Source organism: Mustela nivalis (assembly GCF_964662115.1).
Source record: "Mustela nivalis genome assembly, chromosome: 1".
In the NCBI taxonomy this organism is placed as follows: Eukaryota; Metazoa; Chordata; class Mammalia; order Carnivora; family Mustelidae; genus Mustela; species Mustela nivalis.
This window is the reverse complement of record NC_139020.1, coordinates 106,109,327-106,133,997: the sequence shown is the minus strand read 5'-3', so window position 1 is coordinate 106,133,997 and position 24,671 is coordinate 106,109,327. Positions and strand designations below refer to the sequence as shown.

At 47.9% G+C, this 24,671-nt stretch overlaps 1 protein-coding gene across 5 annotated transcripts in view; it reads left to right on the top strand.

Annotated features, from left to right (window-relative positions):
* Positions 1–24,671, top strand: part of DGKG (diacylglycerol kinase gamma) — a 212,282-nt gene that overhangs the window by 77,274 nt on the left and 110,337 nt on the right. For 4 of the 5 annotated variants that reach the window (XM_082693807.1, XM_082693809.1, XM_082693808.1 and 1 more), the window contains 10 exons: positions 1,875–1,949; positions 2,620–2,742; positions 7,320–7,437; positions 9,029–9,117; positions 12,348–12,464; positions 13,433–13,525; positions 15,016–15,075; positions 17,696–17,775; positions 18,917–18,991; positions 21,168–21,253. In XM_082693807.1, coding sequence (XP_082549933.1) covers positions 1,875–1,949; positions 2,620–2,742; positions 7,320–7,437; positions 9,029–9,117; positions 12,348–12,464; positions 13,433–13,525; positions 15,016–15,075; positions 17,696–17,775; positions 18,917–18,991; positions 21,168–21,253 — 916 coding nt within the window. The remainder of the gene's footprint in view (positions 1–1,874; positions 1,950–2,619; positions 2,743–7,319; positions 7,438–9,028; positions 9,118–12,347; positions 12,465–13,432; positions 13,526–15,015; positions 15,076–17,695; positions 17,776–18,916; positions 18,992–21,167; positions 21,254–24,671) is intronic. The other variant, XM_082693811.1, reaches the window with a different exon arrangement.

Below are 24,671 nucleotides of genomic sequence, written 5' to 3'. Positions count from 1 at the left end.
GTTGCAACTAGGCTGTAGGGACACCAGCAGGGACGCCAGTTTGGAGGTTATTGGAATAAACAAGATAAGAGATGCTGGTAACGTGCACCAGAGTAGAAGCATTGCAGATGGTAAGAAGGGGTTAAGTTCCAGATCTGTTGGGAAGACAACACTGGGGGATGGAAGTGAGTGTCTATAGAGACACCCAATTCAATTTTCCACAGAAGATCTCCAGCAGATGGATGCCTAGGATCTATGTGAAAACTCTCAGGAGTGGAGAGTTCACCCTCTGCCTCAAGACCGTGGTTCCACTGTTGGGGGAACAGGTAGAGAGGGCTTCCTTCCTGCACAGAAGGCACCTCTCATCTACCAGAGAAATTCTCAGCACAAAAGAGGATTCTGTTTCCCTCTCCCCCTCCCCCAACCCAGCAGTGAGACCAAAATAGGCCAACCTCCAACCGCTCCTTCCCTATACCCCTTGGCTTACTTCTGCCCTGTGTAGGTGACCAGGACACCAGACCAGTGGAAAATCGATCCTACACCGTAGGTCTTTAAGATTTAGAAGGTACTGTCCCATCTACCCTAAGACCTTCACTAAGCTCAAATTCCCCCAATATTCTACACTGTTTCTCATAAGGCAGGCTTAAATAACCAGTCTGACCAAGCTCTGGTTTGAAAGTGCCATTCTTAAAATATGACACAGAACTGAAAACCTATTCCTCCATGACGCTTTAAGCAGTCACATGTGGCCTGAACAGAGTGGACATCTGGGGAACAAGTTCTTCCTAAGATCTGCTATTCTGCTTCCTGAAAATGCCTTTCCATTCACACAGATCAAGACTGAGTCTAATTCTTAGTTCCTGAATCACATTGTTTTAATCAAGGACTCTTGAACCCAGCTCAATCCACCAAGCTCTTTTTTTGTTGGAAAATCTGTTGCACCCTGTCCCCACTGCTTGGCCCACTACTTTACCTCCATTTATTACCTCATCTGTGATTTTGCAATGAATTTTTAAAATTTTAAATAGAATGTAATTTTTTAAATCCCTCCTGGTTTTTAGGTTGCTTATTTTAACCCAGCATCCTACGTGGTGGAAATAACACTTTTGAACTTGGCTTCCATTCACCAACGTGTCTCCCCAGATCAGTCTTACTATGAACATCTTCCATGGTGCCCAAGAGATACAAATGCCTCCTCAGTCTAGTGTGTTGCCATGCAACTCTTGGTGCACTGATTCATTCCCATCCAGCAGTTCTGTGAGGTCTTAAAGAAAGCCTGACCTTGGTACTAAACAAAAGTCTTGCTTACCAGGCAGGTGTAGCCCTTATAAATGTCCTAATCAGAGTCCCGGGCTCAGGGCTAGGCAAGATGCAGAGGAAAGAGAGACACTCAAAAGGTAGAGTTAAGACCTGAGCTAGGACCAATACAGTGGCCCTACATCCACCTGCAAATTGACCCCTGAGGGATATAGATGGATGCCAAGGTGCTAAAGCTTTGGGAATGAGGAGCAATAAAAGAGGGTGAGGGGAGAGAACTGCCTTGGTTTAGTATTTAGGAAGTATTTAGGAAGCAAGAATCACAAAGGAGAAAACAGGAGTGCCTTCTCTGCTGAGACTAACAGAATTGAGGAAGGAAGTTGAGTTCAGGGGGAGTCCAAGAAGAAGACAGTGAGCTTTCTGCATACCTGTGGCTTGCCCATGTTCTTTGTTTCTTGTGAGCGTCTACTCTCCACAGAGCTTTGTAGTTGGGGCTGTAGTCCTCTCCTTAGGAAAGGCCAGTATGTTACACGGCTGCTTCTCACGCTTTGCCCTGCCCATCTTCCCACGGGGTTTGGTTTTGGGTCTTGCTCATGAAAACACATCTTCAGTGGTTCTGTTCTCTTGATGTTTTCTAGGAAATGGATCGTATTGTCAACCAGATGCTTCACATTGCCCAGTATCTGGAGTGGGATCCCACAGAGCTGAGACCTGTAAGTTTCCAGAAGCAAGGGGAGATGTCCAAGTGAACTTCTGAATGAAAGCAAGATAAAATGTTGACCGTGCATGCGCCCCCAGACTCACCCTCTCATAGGCAGCTTCTCTGGGGTCCTATGCCTTGACCTCTGTTTTCTCTAGGAAAAAATTGAAAAATAGGAAAAATTGTAAGACATAATTTAAATAATAATACCTAATAATGCTCCCTAACCTTTCCACCAGAGCTAAATTTTTATAACAAGGGTTCAAGGAATTTAGAACTAGAAAGAATTTTAAAGATTTTCTCAATCACGAGATAATATTAGTAGCTACATTTGGGGGCTCCTATGAGTCAGGTACTAGATGAGACATTTTCTATACCTTTTCTCTTATCATCACTACACTGCTACCCACATAGCAATATTATTTTCATTTTATAGGTGAGCGAAGCCGAACCCAGAGAGTGGGGGTGGCTTGCCCAAGGCCACGTAGGACAGGGCAGGGCAGGGCATGGAACCCTGGCCTCCTCACTGCTGTTTGCTCCCTCACTGCTCTGCCTGCTGTAAATCAGAGCACAAAGGGGTAAAACACAAAGCGGATAACACAGCAAAAGAGAAAGAAGGGGACAGAGGGAGGCAGGGAAGTGCAGGATGAAAGTGGACAATTGTTGCTCTCTGGGTTCTGCAGATACTGAAGGAGATGTTGCAGGGGATGGACTATGACCGGGACGGCTTTGTGTCTCTAGAGGAATGGGTCCATGGAGGGATGACCACCATCCCACTGCTGGTCCTGCTGGGCATGGACGACTCTGTAAGTCAGCAAGCCTGAGCTCAGAGAGCTCTTATCTTTCAGAAGCATCAGGTTCCATGCGGAAATCAACATCTGTATATGGCCTTGGCTTCTTCCCTTCCCCACTGGGCACACCATAGCCTCTAAGCCAGCCCCAAAGTCCTCTTTTTCCACCTGTTAGTGCCTGGTATATATTCATTCATTTGACTGAGAACACTGACTAAATTAAATAAAGGTACTGTTTTGAACACAGTAAGGGGATTCAAAAATAATATTCCCCTACCAGAAGCTTAGACTCAACCAGGTGGGTTGAGGGTTTGTGTGGGGGGAGTCAAGGAAGAATCCCATCATTTCAACAAATTAGGGTAAAATATGCTAAGAGTCTTGACAAAAGAAGGAAAGGAGGAAGGGAAGGAAAGATACTGATGTGTCCCAAAGTAGAGGTTTTTCAGTAATACTATCTTATTTAACCATCAAAACAACCGGATAAGATATATATTTTTCCCCAATTTGTATAGAGGGAAAACTGAAATTCTGGGCCTAAAGAGCAAAGGAAGAGCCAGAATTTGTTTGCACTTGACTCCAAAGACCCCATGCTTTCAAAATCTTCCATACTGAGGAGTGAGAAAGTGGGAAGAAGCCTTGGGGTCGTTTGGCCTGGTGGGAAGTACCATGTGGGAGTCTGAGGTCTCATTCTTAAGTATAAAGGTTAGGTAGAAAGCCCTTAGAGGGTGATGTTGGATCTGGTTCCAAGGATGGGTATGATTGGCCGATGGGAAATGATAGAAGAGAAAGTTTATGGCTGGGAGAAAAGCTTGGTCAAAGACCTAAATGAAAGAAAGTTCAGAGCGTATTAGAGAAACCTCCCAGTTTTACCAGAATAGGGAATACATATAGAGGCTTGATGTGAAATCCATGGTAATATAAGCCGCATCTGATCTGGTCTGCTTATCTCGCAAGGGAAATCGCTTCCATACACAAAGGAAAGATAAGAACTAGATGGTGGTAAATGCTTGATGTCACTGAATGGTGGACTGTTGCACAGGTTGTGGACAACACCTCTTCGAGATTACAGAAATGCCATAGAGAGGAAGTTCAGTTGGGTTAGCCTCTCGCTGGCTGCCATTGCCCATAATGTCTCCATCTGACTGCTCTGCAGTTAAGAAGCTGCGCCTCCGTTCCCAACACTCAAGAACAAGAATCCTGCAATCATCTTAGCATGTCCAGCACTTTCCAAGTGCTAAGTAGAAATCAAGGAACTAGGAACTATATAACTTCTGCCTTCTTATTCCTTAAGACCCAAAAAGTCAGAGCGGGAAATGATGTTGGTGACCCACACGTTAGTCTCTCCCTTTTACAAACTGAGGGTCAGAGAAGTAAAGGGACTTGCCCTCAGGCACACCCAGTTAGTACCAGAGGCCAACTGCCGTATTCCGGAAGAGAATATGCTTATTCAGTGATTCCTTACCAAGAACCTATCATATGTAATAATCCACCTGAGCTAGGGCATGGTGGGCTCAGATAAGGAAGGCACAGTTTCTGCTATCGGTACTTGAATCAAAGTGGAAGTTCCAGCATTCCTGGTTTTTTTCCTGAAATGTGAGAATGGAGGTGAGACATTTTAACCACAAGGAAGCAATTTCTATTTCCTATTCTGATTTGGACTTGCTAAGTCCAAGGCAGCATACAACTCTTTTCATGGAGGGGATCTACTCTCATATGGCTGGAGGAGGGAGAGAGGTCTATTTCTTCAACATTACCCCTGATGTCTCCCGCAAATGCCAAAGCAGCCTCGTAGAAGACCGTAATTTACATCAATAAAGGGGCAAACAAAAGCAAATGTGAATGTAGCTTTTATCAAAAGTCTTAAGTGCATTTAAAAATATGCACTAAATTGTAAGTTTTTACATTTAATATTCAAGATTCTAGAGAAAGCATCCTTCGGTAGCTTAAAAAAATCACATAGCCCCTTTAGTTTTTTCAAAACCCACATGGGACAACTAAAAAGTCAGGAGATCTCTGAATGGCACAAATGCAGAGGAGAAATGGTCTGCCTCCCGGGTACCAGGCTGGCACTGGGGAGGTGACACCCACATCATGCAGACTCCGTTGTGCGGAAATGAAAGGGCCACATGGTGGCGCTATAACCCAAGCAGAAATATTATTTCAGCCTTCATCTGGGTCCTTTTGCTTCTAACCCCACATCCACGAAAATAGTATCTAAGAAAACAAAACCATCTGATTGAGTTAATAAAGGGATTTTCAGGTAAAATGACAGCTCTGTAGGGTATATGAAGAAGCTGTGCTGAAGACTGCTGTGATTTCCCTTCTGTCCATAAAGGAAAACCCTAGAATGTGTAAGTAGGGGGAGGGATGAAAGGAGCATAGACTCAGGCCAGCAAGACCAAGTTATGAAATAAGTCGTTTGTTATTTTATAGTCTTGGACTATTTATATAACTTCTCCAGGGCCCTCTTTCTTCATTTCTGGGATAGGCATAAATCTACCTCCTTACAAACACTCTACTTGCTTTGTGTTCCCCAGTGTCTAACACAGAGAGAAACTTAATAAAAGTTTTAATTCACGATGTGGTAAGCGCTGGATTAGGAGCTTGACTTAACATTATTTCACTTGATTCTTACAGACATCCTTTGGATGTTTATCAAGTGAATGGATGAATCAATCTTTCCCTAAATCATTTAATCAATCAGTAAATCTGTTTACTAAAGTGAAAACCATTAAACAAAAAGCTATAATTCTATAAAACTCAGATCTTTAAAGAAGCAGTGTTTTGAGGCAGTAAGAAGAAAAATGCTTAGCCCTTCTTTGGGGAGGGGACCAGCATTCGGAAGAGCAGATGGCACTTCCCTGGAGACCATGAGGAGCCCAGTCTGGGCACAGAGACAGATCTGGCTGCCGTGACCACCCCAAACCAGAGGTGCGTAGAAGTAGGACCTGGGTGTGAGTCCAGCACGCTGTCTCTATGTCAGTTCTCCCCACCTGATTCCAGTAGTTCTTACCGCCCTTAAGACCAGCCCAAGGATGTTAGTCTTTCGATGGAGCCCAAGACAAACGTTCAGGGACAGCATACACGGAGGCATGTTCCTGAAGCCACAGCCTCCCATGAGGCTGTGCTCCCAGAGCTAGAAGTTGGAAGATCTAATGGCACTTAGCAATATGGTTTTTAAGACACCAAAGGATGCTTTCTTCAGAATTTTGAATATCAAATGTAAAAATCTTATATTTCGGTGCCTATGTAAAAATAAATGCATTAGACTTTCAATTAATAGAAGTTACGTTCACATTTGCTTTTGTTTGCCTCTTTACCATTGTAAATTATGGTCTTCTAGGAGGCTGGTTTAGCATTTGGGGGAGACATTGGGTGTAATGTTGAAGATATAGTTTCTCTCTCTCCCTCCTGCAGCCTGAGGAGAGTGGATTCCCCTCTCATATGTGGTTGTATGAGGCTTGGCTTCACTCGTGGGTAAGGATGAATTTGCTTCTGGGCCAAGTCAGGAGGAAGTGGTTTAACCTCTCTCTATCTCTCTTTACTATTTTATCTGTGTACAGAAAGTTGAAAGAAGTGTGTTGTTTTTGCTAAATGACTTTTTCCTGATTACAAAACTGGTACACTCTCACTGTAGAAGAAAACATGGAAAACATATTTTTTTTGGAAAAAACGGTAAGGAGAAATTAGAGATTAAAATACATCTGTGGTACTGCTAACAGTAGCTAACTTCTGTTAACAGTTCAGTGACGTTTCTTCCCATCTTAGATCTTGTGTTAAACTGAGATTATAATACATCATCAAATTTGCATTCACTTAGCATTGTATCATGAGCACATTCCAGTGCCATTAGATAATCTTTTTAGTATCTTTTTGATGATCCATTAACAATAAATCCAACTAACCTTTGGAAAATTTTTGCAACCTTCAGGATATTTCCAGTTTTCCATTTTTTAAAAACAGTTTTGGATTAAACACCTGGAAGAGCACAAAAATGTTCATCTGACTTTCAAACATCATTTATGAGGGGGTCCCTGGGAGGCTCAGTTGGTTAAATGGTCAGCTCTTGATTTCAGCTCAGGTCATGATCTCAGGGTCCTGGGATCAAGCTCCACGTTGGGCTCTCTGCTCCAGAGTCTGCTTCTCCTTCTCCCTCGATCCCTGACCCCCCCCTTCAAATAAATACATCATTTTTTAAAAAGAATTATTTCTTTAGAATAGAACCCAAGAAGCAGAATTTCTAAGTCAAAAGCTGTAAACATTTAAAGGATGATGATGGACAGATGGATGGATAGACAGACAGACGATGGATAAGGAATTTGTTCTGACTTACCCTTCTGCCAGCCACATCGGAGAGGTCTTCTTTTATCCCCACTCAGATATTCCTGATTTTTAAGATTTGCTAATTCTAGAAACAAAGGATTTTATCTTGATTTGCACTTCTTTTGAAAGAGTCCCTAAAACAGTTAAACGACTCTCTTGTATTCCACATGTGAGAAGAGTCTTTTTAGAAAAAAAGAGAAATGTCCAGGAGCCACCACCCCCGCCCCCTGCCAGCCTGCTCAGCATCTCCTTTGCTCATACCCCTGCAGGGCTCCAAGGGGGACGGGAGGCACGCCTGGACCATGAAGCACTTCAAGAAGCCCACCTACTGCAACTTCTGCCACATCATGCTGATGGGCGTTCGGAAGCAAGGCCTGTGCTGCGTCTGTGAGTCAGCTTCCTTCAAACCCCTTACCCCGGGAATGGCCCTGCTCTGCACATACCTAAGCCATTCTTCAGGACAGTCTAGGGATTGCTACTTCTAGCTTGAAGGACCCCACAGCAGGGAATAAAGCAAGAGCTCTCTGTCCTTTTTTTTTTTTTTGCGTTACCCATGTGAAATGGACAACCACTGTCCTGTGATTGGAATTCTGCCAAGGGCCACTGAGCCCTGGCGGGGGTGCGGGGGAGATTCACGTTCATACATCATTTTGAAACATCTCACACTCATTTGAGTTGGGTTTTGCTAGCGAATGTTTATTTTGCTGAAGCTGGGGGTGTTTCTTAAGAAATAAGATAAAACTGCTGTATAAATGCAATGGAAATTAAAACTCCGCTGTTTCTCTTTATGATCCATTTAGTAAAGTCAGAAAAGAGAGGAGGGAAGAAAGCTCAGGGAGAAAGGAGGGAAGGAGACCAGAAAGGAGAACCGGAGAAAGATGGAAAGGGGAGGAAGGAGAAGGGGTGTTGTAGGAAGGAGAGTGGAGAGAGAGCGCAGGGGGAGAGGAGGAGAGGCTACAGCACACAAAAGCTTTATAGGGCCCAGGGGCTGTGGCACAGAGTCCCACCAGCTACCTTATCACAGAGGCAGCAAACCCTCTGCCGGGACCCACCAGGCCTTGGTGAGCTGCGGCTGCAGGAGAGCCCCTGAGTGCAGGTCAGGCCACTGAACGTTTATCCAAGCTGCACACATGAGCTAGTCAGCAAGTGACATGGCCACAGAAGCCACCTGAGCAGGGCTGGGCCGTGGGTCTACCAAGAGCAAGCGCCCATGGGAGAGTGAAGCCCCCCCCCCCCGCCGTCCCTCCAGCACCCAGTCACGTCCAGCCCTCACATACACTCCTCTTATAGAAGAACCCAGTCTCATTGCTGGTAGGTTCGAGGCCTGTGGGCCTTCCTGTTTGCGTAGTAAGAAGTGGTAACAACACAATAATAATTTATGGGAGAGCTATTCTGACACACACAACGCTATACAAACTATCTCATCTGATGCTGTAAAAGCCTTGCAAAGAGAAAGAGAGCCCATTTTATCCCAATTTTATAGAAAAGACTGAATTTTAGAGACAGGAAGAAAGTTACCCACGATTGTGTGTGCGGTGACCAGTGGCAGAGCCAGAGTTCAGGCCCAGGCCTGCCTAATTCCAAAGTGAGGAGCACCCCTGGTCTTTCCGTTTCCTCTACAGAATGCATGGCATTGGTTGTACTGAGCAGGTTACACTTCCCGTAAGTGGAACGTCTTTTCTGGGGATGTTTTCTTCCTGCATTCATGCTCTGCAGAGGCAGTGTGGTGGGGTAGAGGGTACAGAAACGTGTCTGGGAGAGAACTATGGACTCTCCTCTCACGGAGCAACTGGAGGCAGTTTCAAATTTCCATTTGGAAAGCCAGTGCGCATAGGTTCCCGGCCTCTAACCGGTCACCTAGAGGGAGGCACAGAACTCAGTTGGAGTGGAGGTGGTGGGCAGACGGCTGAACCTTCCTAGGTAACCACTCATAAGCACTTTCTTTCTTTCTATCTTTCTTTTTTTTTCTTTTTTCCAGACTGCAAGTACACTGTCCATGAACGCTGTGTCTCCAAAAACATTCCTGGATGTGTCAAAACATACTCAAAAACCAAAAGGGGTGGTGAGGTTAGTGATCTCTCCTGCCTTGTTCTACTGCATGCTGCATCCCAGGCAACATGTCCATTACCACAGACTCCTGGGCAGGAAGCTTTCTCAGGCCCCTGCTCTGCCTCGGGGACAGCCTTTATATCATCCTGTTCATCCATCAACCCATCAGCATCTTCCCGGTACCCACCATGTGCCAAACGCTGTGCTAGGGGGTCCCCAGGTTACAAGATGGTCCCCAGTTTGTGCTGTCTTGTAGGAGAGCTACAGACACACAAGCAAAGTATAAGCAAGTGAGATGTAGGATAACAGTAGGGCTGTGTGGGACAGACAGTGGAGACACCAGGGAGGAGGCTGGGAAAGGTTCCATAGAAGAAGTGGCATTTGAGTTGTGCCTTGAGCCCAAATTGGGAGGACTTCACAAGGCATCAGGGAGGACAAGGCACCCCAAGCCGAAGAAGCCTTGAGTGCAAGGCATGGAGACGTGGCCTAGTCTAGGATCTGTACTTAGTCTGGTGGGACTGGAACAGAGGATGCTTAAAGGGAAGTGACAGGAGATGTCCTCCAGAAGTGGTAGGTCTGGCCTGGGGAAGTTCTCGCGAGGCCAGCTGAGGTGTCAGAAAGGCATCTCCTGCACAGTGAAGGGGCCTCTGCAGAGTTGTAACCCCGGGAAGAGACACGAAGAGATGATTGGGTTTGCGAATTAGGTTAACTGCTCTGACCTTGGGGCAGGAGAGAGATCAGAGCGAGGAACAGAGTTTCTCCAACAGTTCAGGCAAGAGGCAGTGCCACACCAAGGGACTGCCTCAGGGGGACGGGGGTCCTGTACTCACCATGCTTAATACACTCACGTTGACAACAGCAAACGTGGTAGTGGCAGTGTCTGTGTTGAGGGTCCCCTGGCCATGCTGGTTGTTGCATATTTTGGTTGTCTCCTGGCTGAGGGAAAGGAGAGGAGGGGAGAGTTGGAGACATAATCTGGAGGTAGCACTAGGACTTGGTGATGGGGACGTAGTGGATGGGAGTGAGGAAGAGGTTAGGAATGGCTCCCAGGTTTTGGCCATTGGGTGGTGCCATTCACAGAGTCTGGAACTAGACTCTCCTTAAAATGAGCAGGGGAGGGGCACTCTTGAGTGCATTCAACCTGAGTGAGGAGATGATTAGTGGCAGGGAGTGGCATCCAGCCCTCCACAGGACTCCTGAGGGAGAAGGGTGATCCAGGACACGCGTGCATGCCTCATGAGATGCCGCATGGTCTCTTGTCTACGCCTGCACCACGCCCATACACACCTCTTTTCATGTCCATACCTTTCACCAGGACGCACCACCTACTTCCTGGGCTCAGGCCCTAAGCCTACATCTGGCCATTTGCACACATGCCACAGAGGGAGGCCGCTCATGGGCCAGCAGAACACATTCTCAACCTTCTGAGTCTTCAGGGGTAACCCAGGGCCTTCGCCATCTCTTCTGATCCCAGAAGAGGTTGGAGAAGGCAAGACGGTGGTGGGACACAGCCATGGACTTGGAGTCAGAAGACCTGGCCATGAGTCCCTACTTGGCCACTTACCAGCCTGGGACCTACGACCGGTCACTTAACCTCTTTGAGGCCTCATGTTTTTTCTCTGCAAAATGAAGATAACCAGAATCTCAGAGCAAATTCATTGCAACCACATGGGTGACAAATTGATCAGCAAACAGGTTATTTTATACGAGTGGGGATGTGCAGCAGGTGAGAAGCTACAAAATAAACATGACACCTCTTCCAGAGCAACAATTTCACCGAAAACCTTTAAGGGAGAGGACATGGTAACTTAATTGATAAGTAACTTTAATAAAGCTTTTACTTAATACACATATGGATGGAATCATGCAAATATTCCGTGTGTGTGTGTGTGTGTGTGTGTGTGTGTGTGTGTTTAATTTGTCAGGGAGAAACAGAGTAAACACAAGCAGGGGGAGAGGCAGGCAGAGGGAGAAGCAGGCTCTTCTCTGAACAGGGAGCCCAATGTGGGACTCAATCCCAGGACCCTGGGATCATGACCTGAGCTGAAGGCAGACGCTTAACCGACTGAGCCACCTAGGCATCTGTCCATGTGTTTTTATTATCGTGTCTGTAGTTGGCTCTTCAGGCTGTGCCTTCATCCCTGCAGAGGCCATACCCTCTCTATTCTGCTGTTTAGAGTGGCCAGCAGAAAATCTTGAGAAGTTCTGTAGAATTCCTGGATAGAGCTAACTGAGGGTTTAGGCTCCCAGAAGGTGGTCTCATGGGGCACTTCGGCTTCACTTGTATTCACACACGTACTCGGACTTTCCCACCTGCTTCCTAAGTTCCTGGGTGGCGCTAGTGGCATTTCCAGGGCAGGGAGCAGATAGAAGCAGCTCTGTAGGAAACAGATACACAGACTGCTGGCTGCTGACCCACACTAACGTCTTTGAACTTTTTCCTCTAACTTCCTTCTAGAGGTTTTCTCAATCTTAGCTGCACATTATCACGCATGGTGCTTTAAAATAAACTAATGACGAGTCCTGTCTTTGGAGACTCTGATTTATCTGATCTGGAGTGAGGGCTGGGCATTAGGACTTCTAGAAGCTCCTAGGCAGTTCTAATGGACTGAGCACCACTGGCCAATAGAAGATGGGAGCGTGAAGGGAGTTATCCCTCAGCAGGTACGTCTCAAGGCCCAGAGCTGTGCCAGGGAGCCTCTTCCACGTGCGCTCTCTTTAACTGCCCCCAGAAAACCCAGCGGCGGGGGGGGACTTATCATACCAGTTTCTATAGGTGAGGGACCTGAGACTCCGGGAGGTCCAGGAACTGGCCCAAGGTCACCCCGCTGCAAAGTGGAAGGTCAGTGACTCCAGCGGGCTCCATCCGTGGCCTGGGCCCTCTAGTGCTTGCCTGCATCGCGCTGCCTTCCAGGAGAGGGCGCACACAAGCACACCACTCCACAGGGAGTTCTGCAAGACAGATGGACTGCCAGACAAGATGCTGCTCAGAGGCTTGCCTACCGGGGTGAATGAGTTATTCAAAGTGCAGCCCAAGTGGTTTTTCCTCGACTTTGATTAGCACGATTGCAGTTAGGGAGGGACCGAGTCTATGCAGTTCGGCAAAGCAGCCCCGTGTCCACCAAGTAAAGTCCACTGAACAGAAGGCAGCCCGTCGGCCCTCCCCAGCCCTGGGCTCCTCTCAGACCCTTCTCCTCAGGGATGTGGCCCTGCAGCCCTCCCTGGCACCCTTCCCTTCCCTCCTGCAGGTGATGCAGCACGCGTGGGTGGAAGGGAACTCTTCCGTCAAGTGTGACCGGTGCCACAAAAGTATCAAGTGCTACCAGAGCGTCACCGCGCGGCACTGCGTGTGGTGCCGGATGACGGTGGGTCGGCGTGCAGGGTGGCCCTGTTTCTTTTCTGTGTGTTTTTGCTCAAGCTGCAGCCAGGGAGCAGTGGACATCCTGCCAGAGGGCATGAGTGGAGCTAGGAGAGCAAGACCAGGAGGACAAGAGCCCCCGCTCCAGGCGCTGAGTCTAACAGTGTCTCCAGGGCTTCTCCAGGCTGCCTGGAGAAAAGGTGACCCCAGAACCAGGGAGCGAGAGCTGCTGAAGAAGAAGGGCCGGTCCACTGCCGATGTGGCCAGGGAGCTGTGAGCAGTCACCAGACCATTAGCTGTCTCACCTGGGTGTCGTCTGGGGCCAGGGGCACAGGGTAGGAGTGGAAATAGACACGAGAGCCCCTGCTCCTCAAGGCATCTGTTGAAGGCACACCCCTTACAGCAGCCCCACTCCACAGCAGAGGTCTATGTCCCCTTGGGACACCTGACGCTGCCCGCCCTGCCTGCCGTGGAAACTCTGTGTCTTGTCTTGTCCCCCTGACCAGGTATCAGCCTCAGAAAAGATGTGTCTGCACATCAGGCTGTAGATGTCTTAAAATGTACAGGAAGAGTCTCAGGTTTTATTTCCAGCCTCTCACAAGTTTGTTCAACAAGCTCTCCTTCCTTACAGAGTCTCAGAGCCTAGGTCCAAGGGGGTTTCTGGAATCCACAGGGCCATGCCACACCGAAGGGTCCCAGCCTGCCCATGACCATTTCACTCCAGCAGTCGTGGACGGCGCTCAATCTCCTTTGTCTCTGCCTGCAGCCAATATGACACCCCTGACCACATCACGCTACACACACACACACACACACACACACACACACACACACACAGCTATCCTGCCAAAGCTGGCAGTGCATAAGGATTTGGGGGAGTATTGCATTGCTGGCTCCCTGGCAAGTCTCTGAAGGCTCACACCTGAACTGACCCCGGTTAGCCTCACTCACTCGCTTCTTCATTCTTCCCTCCAGTTTCACCGCAAATGTGAATTATCAACGTTGTGTGATGGTGGGGAACTCAGAGACCATATTTTGCTGCCCACTTCAATATGTCCTGTGACGCGGGTAAGTGCTGCCCCACCAGGCCTCTGGGCTCTCTGGGTTCCTGGTTCAGATGCAGGTGGCATTCAGATAGCCACCTCCTTCCGAGGGCTTCCCACAACTCCTAGGTTTTGTGTTTACATGTTTGAAAGCTCAGGGCGGCACTCATCAGCCTGTGAGAGAAAACTCCCCTGATTGGGGCTCACGGTTGGCCTTCTTGAATGCTCCAAAATGGCCCATGGAGAAAGCACGTACATTCTACGCACTTGGCCAGCCCAGCAAGCTGCGGGGATTCCTGTCCCCACCTGTGTGCGGCCCGGCCTCCCTTGTCCCTGTCAGCCTGTCTCTTTTGTCTACACATGAATCTCTCCTCTCTTAGGCGTCCAAACCTTGTTTGGAGATGAAAGCAGGAATATTGATGTCCCTTTAGGTCCTTCTGAAATTTTCTGTCTCTTGTGTTGGATATTCCTCTTTTGGACCAAACACCGAACACCTTAACGATCCCTTCTGTCTTCAAGATGTTGCCAGGGCCTGCGGGTCCCTCTCACCTCACCCCTGACTTGACCAGCTACTCCTTTTTCATGAAAAAAAAAAAAAAAAAAAAGAAAGAAAGAAAGGAACAGCACTCCCTTGGAAAACCAGTTGGCAGTACCTACTAGGTTGGAAAAACACTAACTCCGTGACCCAACATGTCCTCCTGGGTATCTGTCTGAGAAATACAAGGGCTTGTTTCACCAAAAGGCCGGCGCAAGAATGTCCATATTGATCTTGTTCGTAACAATAAAAAACTAGAGACCGGCTAAATGACCGCTGACCACAGGGGTCTGAGGCATACCCGTGTAATGGAATACCTCATTGCAGCGAGAGAGAGCCATGCTTAGCTACAACAGCACGGGCTGTCTCAAAGATAGATGCTCAACGGAAGAGACTAGACTTAAAAAAGACATGCCCTATTATTCCATTTATGAAATTCCAAAGCCAGGCGTCAAAGCTTGACGAGACCGTAGTGACAAGGGCATATATGTATATAGAAAAACTGGGGATGGAGATTTGAGGATTTTAACACATGTGAAATAAACATCAATAGAAAATAATCAACATTGAAGAAAACAAACAAAACTAAAAGAAATGACTTAACGCAGTATCCCATCGTTTAGATAGTGCTGAGCAGAAAAGCCAGGTCTAAGACAAGGCTTTCCAGAGCTTGAGCTTCGAAATCAACAAAGATTTCTGTCAGTTTTAGAGTTTCTTCTCCCCAGGTCTGTTCCAGCGTCTCCAAGTTAAAGTCAGAGCAAAGAATGACAGAGGCCTGGGGAGTCCTAGAGAGACCCATACGGAGCATGTCTTTTTTTTTTTTTTTTTAGGTTCAAGCCCCATTTTGATAAACTCCTCCTTACTCTCTACTGGTTTTGCAGTATCTTTGTATTAACTATTTGGTTTTTTTCTGATTTTTTGTTTTTTTTATTTTAACTAGGGCATTTTAAAAAAATATACGTTTGTCTTTCTCGTCACAGGACAGGCAAGGTGGCAAGTCTGATGGCAGTGTGTCAGCCAAGACTGAACTTGTGACGCAGGTACTTCAGCAAGTCCCAAGTCCGGTCTCTCGTTCTAAGCGTGTCCAAGGCTGCCTGCGGGGAGGACAGGGTTTGGATTCTAGAGAAATAAATCTCAACATTTGCTTTCTCATCTGATTAATTACATAAATACATCACACAAGAGGGACACTTTATTTCCAGCTTCTGATTATTTTTGACCACCACACTATTGACAAGTGGTAAAAAGGGAGGTTGGCTGATTCCAATGCTGGTCATATTAACTTTATTACCTCTTTAGGAAGAAGTTATGTAAAACTTATTGAAAACATACAATGGGTTTTCCAAGACGGTCAAGCTGTTTCTAGAATGTGATTTGCCAAAACAAAGTTCACCAGATCCAAAAGTTCCTTTTTATCCTTAAATGTATACGTAAAAATATATACTTAAGAATTTTTTAAAAAGATCTTATGTATTTGAGAGAGAGGCAAAGCACAAGCAGGGGGAGGGGAAGAGGAAGTTGGAGAGGGACAAACAGACGCCCACCAAGCAAGGAGCCTGATGTGGGGCTCCACTCAAGACCCAATCCCAGGACCCTGAGTTCATGATCAGAGCCAAAGTCGGACTCTTAATGGATTAAGCCACCCAGTCGCCCCTTAAGAACTCAATTTTTTACTTGGGTTCACCAAGTAAGAGTATTAGAAAAGGAAATGGAAAACTAGGGTTTCCTCCTCTGTCTCCGAGACTCATGTTTTCTTGTTTGGAAAAGGGCATTGCAGTCCCTACACTGCCCACCTCCCAGAGATGCTCTAAGATTAAATGAGAACATGAAGATTAGTATGTCTTGAAAATTAAAACATAAGCAACAATGATGGAGAAACCATAGTAAAATGGCATAGCCCTAGACAAGTAGAAAGGCAGAAAGTCAGGTGGAACAGATACACACACACACACACACACACACACACACAGAAGGTGTACCATATACCAGCTATTTACAGCTTGCAACTGTCTGGTTATCCTGCATCTGTTTTGATTGGGAGTGTCCATGCTGTACAGATGATTAACTATTTTGAATATCATCCCCGGAGGTAAGGAATTACTCCTTGGTCTCCAAGATGCTTCTGGGTGTCACACAGATAGTCACTCTGGGCAGATGAGAAAATTCTTAAACATTCATAAAGAATGCCAGCGTCCATTTCAAACAACACAGTGCTGTGCTTGCTGAAATTTCAGCTTGCGATCTGAAAAGGTAGGCCTCACGCATCTCCCTATCAGTCTGTCCCTCAGCTGTGTCCACTGGTGTTTATTAAGTCCCCACTGCCCAGTCTGGTGTCACGGGGTGCTTGGTAGGAGGGTTACACGCACACCCGCCCTGCTCCTAAGGCATTTAAAATCCAGTTGATATTTTGAGACATTTGCCTAAGAACACATGAAACAAAACCCACATGAATGGACAGCAAAGGGAACCCAGAAGATACTCTGTGTTTCAAGTGCAGTGGTCTTAGCTGCAGTAATAGAGGAAAGCTTCATAGAGGATATAGCTGTTGAGTTGGACCCTAAGAATGCGAAGTTCTTTTTAAGAGATTGCAAAAAAGGAAGAGGGCTCTTCAGAGCATCAAGGAGGAGAAGAAACCAGTGTGAGCAGACCCCCCAGGGTGGGAAGGCAGGGGACACACTGACTGGAGAGTCAGAGCCAGACTGGACTGGGACTGCCACTGAAGCCCTTAGCATTTAAGAGGCAACAGATCGGGACTGTGTTAAAATGTCATGGATACCACATCAGGAGATTGGGATTTTTATCTTCTGGGCAACAAGGTGTCATTAAAGGTTTCTGAGCGGAAGTGGCAGGACTGATGTCCTGGGAAGGAGCTGTATACAGGTCTTATCTGAGGTGGGAAAGGCCCGAGCAGTGTGGGTACCATGGCGACTGCCAGAGATAAAGGGACATTCGAGGAAGTAATTGTCAGGATAGGGTCTTCCCTAGATGATGAGCAGAATAATAGTATGTTTAAGGGAAACAGTATCCATTGGACAGTGAGAAATGTGGAACCAGAGCTCAAGAGAAAGACAAGGGCTAGAAATGTGGATGTGGAAGGTGCTAGTGGAAGTGATGGTTAACTTCACGAGTGTAATTTGGTTTCGTGTGTATGGCCAGAAGACCACAACTTCTAAAGTTATACTCAGTTGTATCCCTCACAAAGTGTAATCTTGTGCTTCCAGCCAATGCCTGACTGACTCAGTGGGTGGAGGTGTGACTCTTGATCTCAGGGGCTGTGAGTTTAAGCCCCACATTGGGCATCGAGCTTCCTTAAAAAAAAAAAAAAGAATTAAAATATATATCTTTAATCTTGTGCTTATAGACATAATACCACACCATTGTTGAATGATTTGAAGCTATGGTGCCATTGCCGCATCTCTGATCCCAGCCTCAAACTCACTGTTAACACTGCGTAGGTCCACTTACGTCAAAGACACTTAGCTGCTTAACCCTTCAGGAAATTCAGCCGGGGAACAAAGACCTACCTCCCTACTCCCTCTGCTCTGTGCCGGGAACTGCTTCCCGTCCACCTTTTCTGGAAGCCATCTTAGCGTCAACTCTCATCTCCTTCGTCGTCTCGGCTGGACAAAGAGCTAATTTCTTTTTCTTTTATCTTTGAAGTATAAGATCATTCCCACCCCGGGTACCCACCCCCTGCTGGTCTTGGTGAACCCCAAGAGTGGAGGGAGACAAGGAGAAAGGTATGTTCTCTTCTTTTTCAAAATGAGAGGCTGAGACAAGTTCACGCAGGTTTTTTTTTCTTCCCCTTAAGAGGGTAGACTGCAGAGCCAGGCAGATGTGTGTTCCGACCCCCAACCGCCTTCTGACCTGGTTCAGCTAACTGCTTAACGTCTCTATGGTCTGGTTTCCTCCACTCCTCTCATAGCTCCGTGGTGAGGATTAAAGCAGACCCATCCTTAGCCTAGGGCCCATCGAATGAACCATTATTACGGCTCCCAAGTTCCAACCAGGTTCGGAGACGAAGATTTCCTTCCCAGCCTCACAGGCCCTTCCTTGATTAAGAGCAGTGGCAAGACTTGCCTGATTGGGACCTCTTGGCCTGTCCAACTCCTGAGAAAGTAGGGCACGACCTCCTCAGGGAAAGGAAATGCCCCATCTCCTGGAAGCACTGAGGGAATGGGAGGAGAGAGGGAAATTGGGTGAACCAGCTCTGCCTCTCCGTCCTGTTCAGCTCAGGGTCACGGACAGATGAGGCAGTGATCTGGAACCCAGGTTTGCAAACATAATAAGTAGGGTTAAAGCAAGAACTATGAGAACCTCTCTTCTCCCACCCACCATCATCCAAGGCGCAGGACACCCCTCCTGAACTGACCTGATTAGTCCCAAGTTGGAACCTGACACCAAGCCTAGAGGTGGTCACTGCCCCTGGCTTCCCCTGCTCAGCCCCACTTCCTGCATTTCCTCCTGATCCCAGGTTCTAGTGGGCTTTCCAGAGAGGGTTCCTTGTTACCTTTGTATAGTCCACAAAGAGCAGAATTGCACGACCTAGAATATATGGAACTTTTGCGAGAAGGACAGAGCTTTAAGAGAATAGAAGTTTTATTCATCTGCAAGGGAGGATAGTCCTGGGGTTGAATGCTACTTGGATGGTGGGGAGGCCTTGAGTCAGGGCGTGGGGGTGTGAATGGTACAGCTGGACCTGGGACTTCAGGGTCTGCTGGGCCTTGTGCTGTCTTCTCCCCTCTTGGGTTGAAATGCACCCAGATTCCCGCCACTGGTGGGCTCCAGAGGTGTTTGCCCTACTGTGACTTCTCACAATGACATTCTCCCTCTCTGTCTCTCTTTCTGTCCCTCTTTCTTTCTTTTTTGTTTTTTCCATAGAATTCTTCGGAAATTCCACTATCTGCTCAACCCCAAACAAGTTTTCAACCTGGACAATGGGGGGCCTACCCCAGGGTATGGAGAAACAATCGTTACTTCTCTCTCCTCCTCTCCCTTTCATCTAAAGAGGAGACCTTTCTCTGGTCACCCTCCTTGTCTCTCCTTCATCTGTGGACTTATCCTTCCTGCCCTTTTACTCTGTTTTGTCTTCATTTCCTCACCTCTGCTCTTACTTGCTCCTGGGGTTGCTCCTTGGGGCTAGCTCCGGAAAGAGGCCTCCTGGTGTACTTCACCCTAGAAAAAGTTGTTGTTTTTGTGAAAGAGAAAAAGCACACATGCCATTCGTTGGAATGACAGGAAGAGCGGGCTAGTAAATTACGTGGACATCTCTGCAAGGCTGTGTTCGCGGTGGCTTCACACTGAGTCATCAGGGAGGAGGAAAGCGTTTTCCTAGCGCAGTCAGCAGTTCGGAAATCTGTACAGCTGACTCAGAGTTCTGCGGCATGTGCTGCTGGGGAGGATTTTAGGATCGAGGCAATTGGTTATTCAATGAAATCACTCCCCCCCCCCCCAGGATTATCCAATTTAGAGGTTATTAAGCTGCCCCTGGCCCTTCTCCTGCAGGTGACTGTTGGCTGTTTCACTGCCCATTAGAGCGGGAGAGTGAGGCAAGGACGCAGGGAGCCCCTTGCAGCCATTTGCATCCCATCCCCCCCCACGCCCCCATCTGGTAGGAGAGGCTGGGCCCCATGGTACACTAATGTGATGGCTGTGGGTCCCTGTAATCAGAGGCCGCTTCAGCATCGGCCTGGAAGGCTCCCAGCCTGGGCTTCTTACCAGACAGAGCTGGTGCACTAGGGACATCTGCTGGCGTGCCTGAGCCTGTCTGTGTCCAGGCCGGCTTTTCAGATCCGTGCACCCTGGGCTGAGCTTCCCAGCACAAGGCTGCTTGGCCCAGCCTCCCAACCTTGGTTCCCAGGTTCAGTCCAGCAAGACCCTCAGTGGGTGGGGGCAGGGGAAGGGGCTGCAGGAGGGACTCTAAAAAGGCACTATGTCCCAGTCTTTTGTTGTTTGACACAGAGCTGTTATTTATATGGCTATGATGGTGCCAGACCCAGTTAAAAGGAGAAAGAAATATGAGTGTAAGTCCAGGTTTTACGTGTAAAACCAATTTCTAAACAGAGCCCACCGATGCTCTGGGTGTGCCCTAGTCACCATGATCGTACTCACTCCCCCATCGTGACCTGTGACTGGAAGGCAATCTGCAAGCCGCTTTACTAGCCCCGTCTCTTTCAGGGCTGGTAAATTGTTTCTGCCCCATTTGGCAGCTTGTTGAAGCCAATGGACCTCTTCTCAGAATTTTTCTTAATGCGTAAAGTGAAATATACATGATCCTCAGGGAAACGAACTATACTGAAAGACAGTAATCAAAATATTAAAAACAAAAGTATTGCGATACCGGAATATATGTGATTTACTAACACATTTTTGGTAAGATCCAGAGGCGGATCTAGTAATGACCGTTAATTAAAGCAGTGATGAGCATAAGTGGTAGTAAGGGCAGCTGCCAGAACTGTAGTATAACATGAAAATACCTGTGAATTTGACTTCTAACAAAGTCATCGGTATTATTCGAACCTCTGTGATTTGTTGCCCACTTCGATAATTGGAGAGGCTAAATCTCAGGCCCTACGCAAGGTAAGAATGTACCATTTCTTCCTCCCAAGTTCATGGCCCTCTGGATTCTATCTACAGATGCCTTAGAGCTTTGGGGGCCCCCATGAAGAGCCGTGGTGCTCCCTCCACGTCGGTCCGGACCCGCAGGACAGTGGGATGGAGATCCAGCTAGTTCACTACATCTGAATTACAGGAGAGCTTGGGAGGACAGAGCAGGAAGGAGAGCCAGAGAGGAGTGGGAACATTGGGGTTGATTGTATTGGTGCCCAAAGAAGTAAACGGTGGCCTCCTCCATACAAATAGCAGTGGATCTAGAAAAACCATTTTCTTTTGTGTTGAACCTTGAGTTAGATTCTCCTTCTACAAGGAAGGCTCCTCAGGATTCTTCCCGATTCTTCCCTATGCTTCCGCAGCCCTGAAGTTCTGGCCTCAGAATACTAAGTGATCCCCTCAACCCCAAAAGGAGTCAGGGCTGTAACATACTCCCAGGGAACAGGGGAGACGCTGACTCAAGCAGTGTCAAATGTCAGCCACAGCCTAGTAAATAAGACCATTTTGGCCTTTTACTTCTCAGGTTGAACTTTTTCCGTGATACTCCAGACTTTCGTGTTCTGGCCTGCGGAGGAGATGGGACAGTCGGCTGGATTTTGGATTGCATTGGTAAGAATGGACTGGGAGGGCCTTTAGAGTTTATTAATGATAAGTATATTGAAAGTCAGAGGCAGGCAATCAACAGGAGAGAGAAATGGAGCCATGTCTTGTTCATCCTTATTTCCACTCTTGGAGTGCTGCTTAACTACACCTCTGCTTTGGGAGGAAAAGAAAAATGGAAGGGTGCCCACAGGTACAGGTGTGATAGTTTAGTTTCCGGCCTCACCTCATGAACATTTCTGATGGCCGGGGTTTGGGCAATGGCAGGACAGGTCCGTTTGGGGACCTGCACGGGAGAGAGGGCAGGACTAGGACTCTGGCCAGACCCAGGGGAATGGGAAAAGGCCACAGAATTAAGCATAGGTGCATCCATAGCCTGAGGCAAATCACCTTGAGACGAGTACCAGAACCTGAGTCCAGAAAGCAGAACTAGAAAGCATAGATCAGTACAAGCAAAGAAAGGTCACGCTGTTCTGTATCCAGTATGCTTAGATTAGAAGGCTAATGGGGAGGGCTGAGGCTGGGAATCAGGAGGCCTGGGTTTCAGTCCAGCTCTGTCTGGATCTGCAGGTCCTTGGAGGGTCCTTGGACATCTCATCCCCCGTAAATAATGAAGACTAACTCTGGAATTGTCTGTCATTCCTCCCACACATACTGCATGGACACCTCCATGCTCTGAGCTCTCCTCCAAGCACTAGAGATGCAGTAGTGAACAAACGCATAGAAATCCCTCTCTCTCGGAGCTTCCTTTCTAGAGGGAGGAGAAAGGCAGTCACCAAAAAAGTGATGGAAACATGTAGCATATCAGAAGGTAATTCAAACATAGCAGGGAAGGGGCAAGGTAGGTAGGGTTGGGGATGGTCTCCAGTCTAAGACCCAGTGTTTGGGGAAGACCTCACAGAACAGATGACATTTGCATGGAGACCTGGAAGAGAGGTGAGCTGTGAGGATACTTGAGGAAAGAGCAGTTCCAGCAGAAGTGACAGCATATACAAAGGCCCTGAGGTAGGATCAGGCTAGGTGGCTGAAGGCAGCAGGTGGGCTGCAGAGAGTGCTCAGAGCAGGGTGCGTGAGGCGAGAGTGCCAGAGGATGAAGCAGAGATGGCATGGGGCCAAGTCACTAGGATGTAGGGGACAGTAGACAGAATATGACTTTCATACAAGAAAGGTCCCAAGACACTTCATGGTTTGGAGCAGAGGAAAGACACAAGAGATCATAAGAAAAGGGCAGCAGCAGGGAGACCCATCAGGAGGCTCCTGCAGGAATCCGAGTGACAGGTGACCAAGGCCTGGACAATAGGAGATACAGAGGAGGTGGTGAGGAGGAGTCAGCTTCTGGATATTGTCTGAAGGTGGAAGCAATAGGATGAGAGGAAGAGAGGCATCAGGGATGGGCATGGGCAGACCCTGACTAGGGCAGGGAAAGCTGCCCCTGTGGGGGTCGTAGGCAGCCCACCGGGAGGGGACCAAACCCAGCACACCTGCCACCCTCTGCTCCCCACAGGAGCTTCAGTTTCCATGGACACAGCCCTGCCAGGCAGCCACCCACGCTCTCCTGTCACCTCCAGCTCTGGAGTTGTTTGTGGGGGGTGGGGGTGGGGGAGGCATCCTCTGGGAGCCCAGGGAAGAAAAGCTGGGAGCTGCTCACATGGTTCCCTCTCCATCACGAAGGAGAATGTCGGCCTTGGTGGTTTTATAAAATTCACCTGCAGGGAAGACCAGGGAAAGGACATGCCCACAACTGAAAGAATAAAGGCCATATGACAGTTTGGTGGCCTAACAACAGAAAGCAGTGGTGAAAGGAGTATCCACATCATGCTCGTTCATTCATTCCAGAATATTAAAGCCCTTATTCAGTGCCTTCAGCCGCCCCCACTTTGATCCCGGTGCCGATCTGCTTATGCTCTACAACCAGAGCAGTCTTTTTTGAATGTCAGCGGGTTCATGATGTACATAAAGCACATCAGTGGCCTCCCATCATTCTTAGGAGAAAAACAAAAGCCTCTTAAATCAGGTCCTGGTGCTCTAATAGCTTCCAGGCCTTCTGACCCTACTTCATACCTCCATTCCTCTTCCTCTAAACTCCAGGCACCCACTCCATCTCTTAGACCTTTGAAGACACCAGTCTCCATTCTACCACAGGGCCTTTGCACAAGCAGTTCCTCCTGTCAGATAGGCTCCCTGGCCATTCCTTCGTCAATTTCTACTTCAGATCTCAGTCAAAGTGTGGCTTCTTCAGAGGAGGCTTCCCTGACACCCAGCCTCAGTCACCTTATTATATGATTGTAGTTCTTCCCTTTCCAGTATGAATTTGAAATTATGCATCATTTATATGAAGACTTTATTAATATCTGTCTCTCCCTTTCAGTTGTAAGCACCATCAGAGCCTGTGTCATGGCACTTTGACCCACTATGAGAGCCACAGTACCTAACACAGAACACAGCACTGGGCACATAGTAGGCACTCAGTAAATGTGTGCAGAGATACTGTGATGAATGAGACATAGTTCCCCTAGGGGGGTTACAGTACATTCAGAGAACAGACAGGTAGTCAGTTACAAGAAACACTCTAGAGAGGGAGAGGAATCATGTACCTCAACTCAGGCATCACCAGAGGAATAGTGACAAGAGATTGCTGAGAGATCTATTAAGGAAGCAGCACATGGAAACTGCTGTGTGAATGGAGGCAGGGTAAGGAAGAGGGACAAACCTAGGATGACATCCGGGTTTCTAGCCTCAACACCGTGAAGATGGGTCACGTGTTTGAGATGGGGACCACAGAAGGAGCAGACAGAAGGCAAAGGGAGCAGCAGGCACAAAGGCAGGGAAGCAGACATGCAGACCACATGTTCCAGGAGCAATGACAGAGCCCATCGCTTTGCTCTGTCCCCCCTCTTAAACCTCCAGGTGTTGAGCTCAACCCTGGGCCTTGCCTGAGCTCAGCAGGAGCCAGACAACCCTGGGGGGCCTGTGAGCTCCCCTTTTTCGAGGGTAGCCATAACGTTTGGGCCACTTGTTGATTCCCCCACCCCCAGGTGCATCCACGGACACAGGTGTGTTGCAGCTTCTGTCTGTGGTGCCCCCTGGAGCCCAGGAGCTGCACGTGCCTGTCCCACCTTCCTCCATGTGGCCAGGCCAACCTGTTGCTGAGTGTCTGCAGCTGGTGAAACCAGGCATGTTCGTTCTGCTTTCTCCAGCAGTTCAGTCTGATGCGTCCTCACAAGTCACAGGGCAGAGCAGCTTGGGGATTGGGGATTTGCGAGTCTGGGAGGTGCGGGAAGTGACGAATTCATACCCGCGTGCTAAATAACACTTTGAGGTTTTGTTAGACACAATATTATTTTTAAACTTTGAACCTGAATGACAATTAGATGAGACAGCTCCTGTTTCCCAAACGTCCCACCATTCCCTGATTTCTCAGACCTGC